The sequence below is a fragment of the Nestor notabilis genome, unplaced genomic scaffold, assembly GCF_000696875.1.
Source record: "Nestor notabilis isolate BGI_N333 unplaced genomic scaffold, ASM69687v1 scaffold16680, whole genome shotgun sequence".
Taxonomy (NCBI): Eukaryota; Metazoa; Chordata; class Aves; order Psittaciformes; family Psittacidae; genus Nestor; species Nestor notabilis.
Genome location: NW_009912595.1, coordinates 3,445 through 3,820, shown reverse-complemented (window position 1 = coordinate 3,820; position 376 = coordinate 3,445). Strand labels below are relative to the sequence as shown.

The 376-nt window shown below is 62.2% G+C and overlaps 1 protein-coding gene across 1 annotated transcript in view; it reads right to left on the bottom strand.

The window, feature by feature from the left end:
• Nucleotides 1-5: 5 nt before the first annotated feature.
• The window catches only part of LOC104410187 (nucleolar protein 4-like), a gene marked incomplete at both ends in the record, with an annotated part of 3,082 nt that continues 2,711 nt past the window's right edge, over nt 6-376 (bottom strand). Inside the window, one exon of the mRNA XM_010020286.1 lies at nt 6-145. Coding sequence (XP_010018588.1) covers nt 6-145 — 140 coding nt within the window. The remainder of the gene's footprint in view (nt 146-376) is intronic.

Below are 376 nucleotides of genomic sequence, written 5' to 3'. Positions count from 1 at the left end.
CCCGCGGCCTCGCGGTAGCCGGCGATGAGCTGCCGCACGGCGCTGATCTCCGTGGGGCTGAGCTGCGCGGCCTGCATTCCCCTGCTGGTGCTGTTGGACGGGGCCGTGCTCGAGGCCCCACCTTTCATGCTGAGATCCGTCGGACCTGCCGAGGGAAAGCAAGAGGGAAGCTCAGGCAAAGCGGCTTTGCCCGTGTCCGTCCTGCCATGAGGAGATCCCCATCGGAAGCCCCTGCTCCTGGACCTCTCCCTGCAAAGTGCTGGACTAAGTAAGAGAAGCCAAAGAGGGTTTAAGAACCACAAATCAAAGAACCACAGACTGGTTTGTGTTGGAAGGGACATTAAAGCTCCTCCCGCTCCAACCCCTGCCCCGGGCC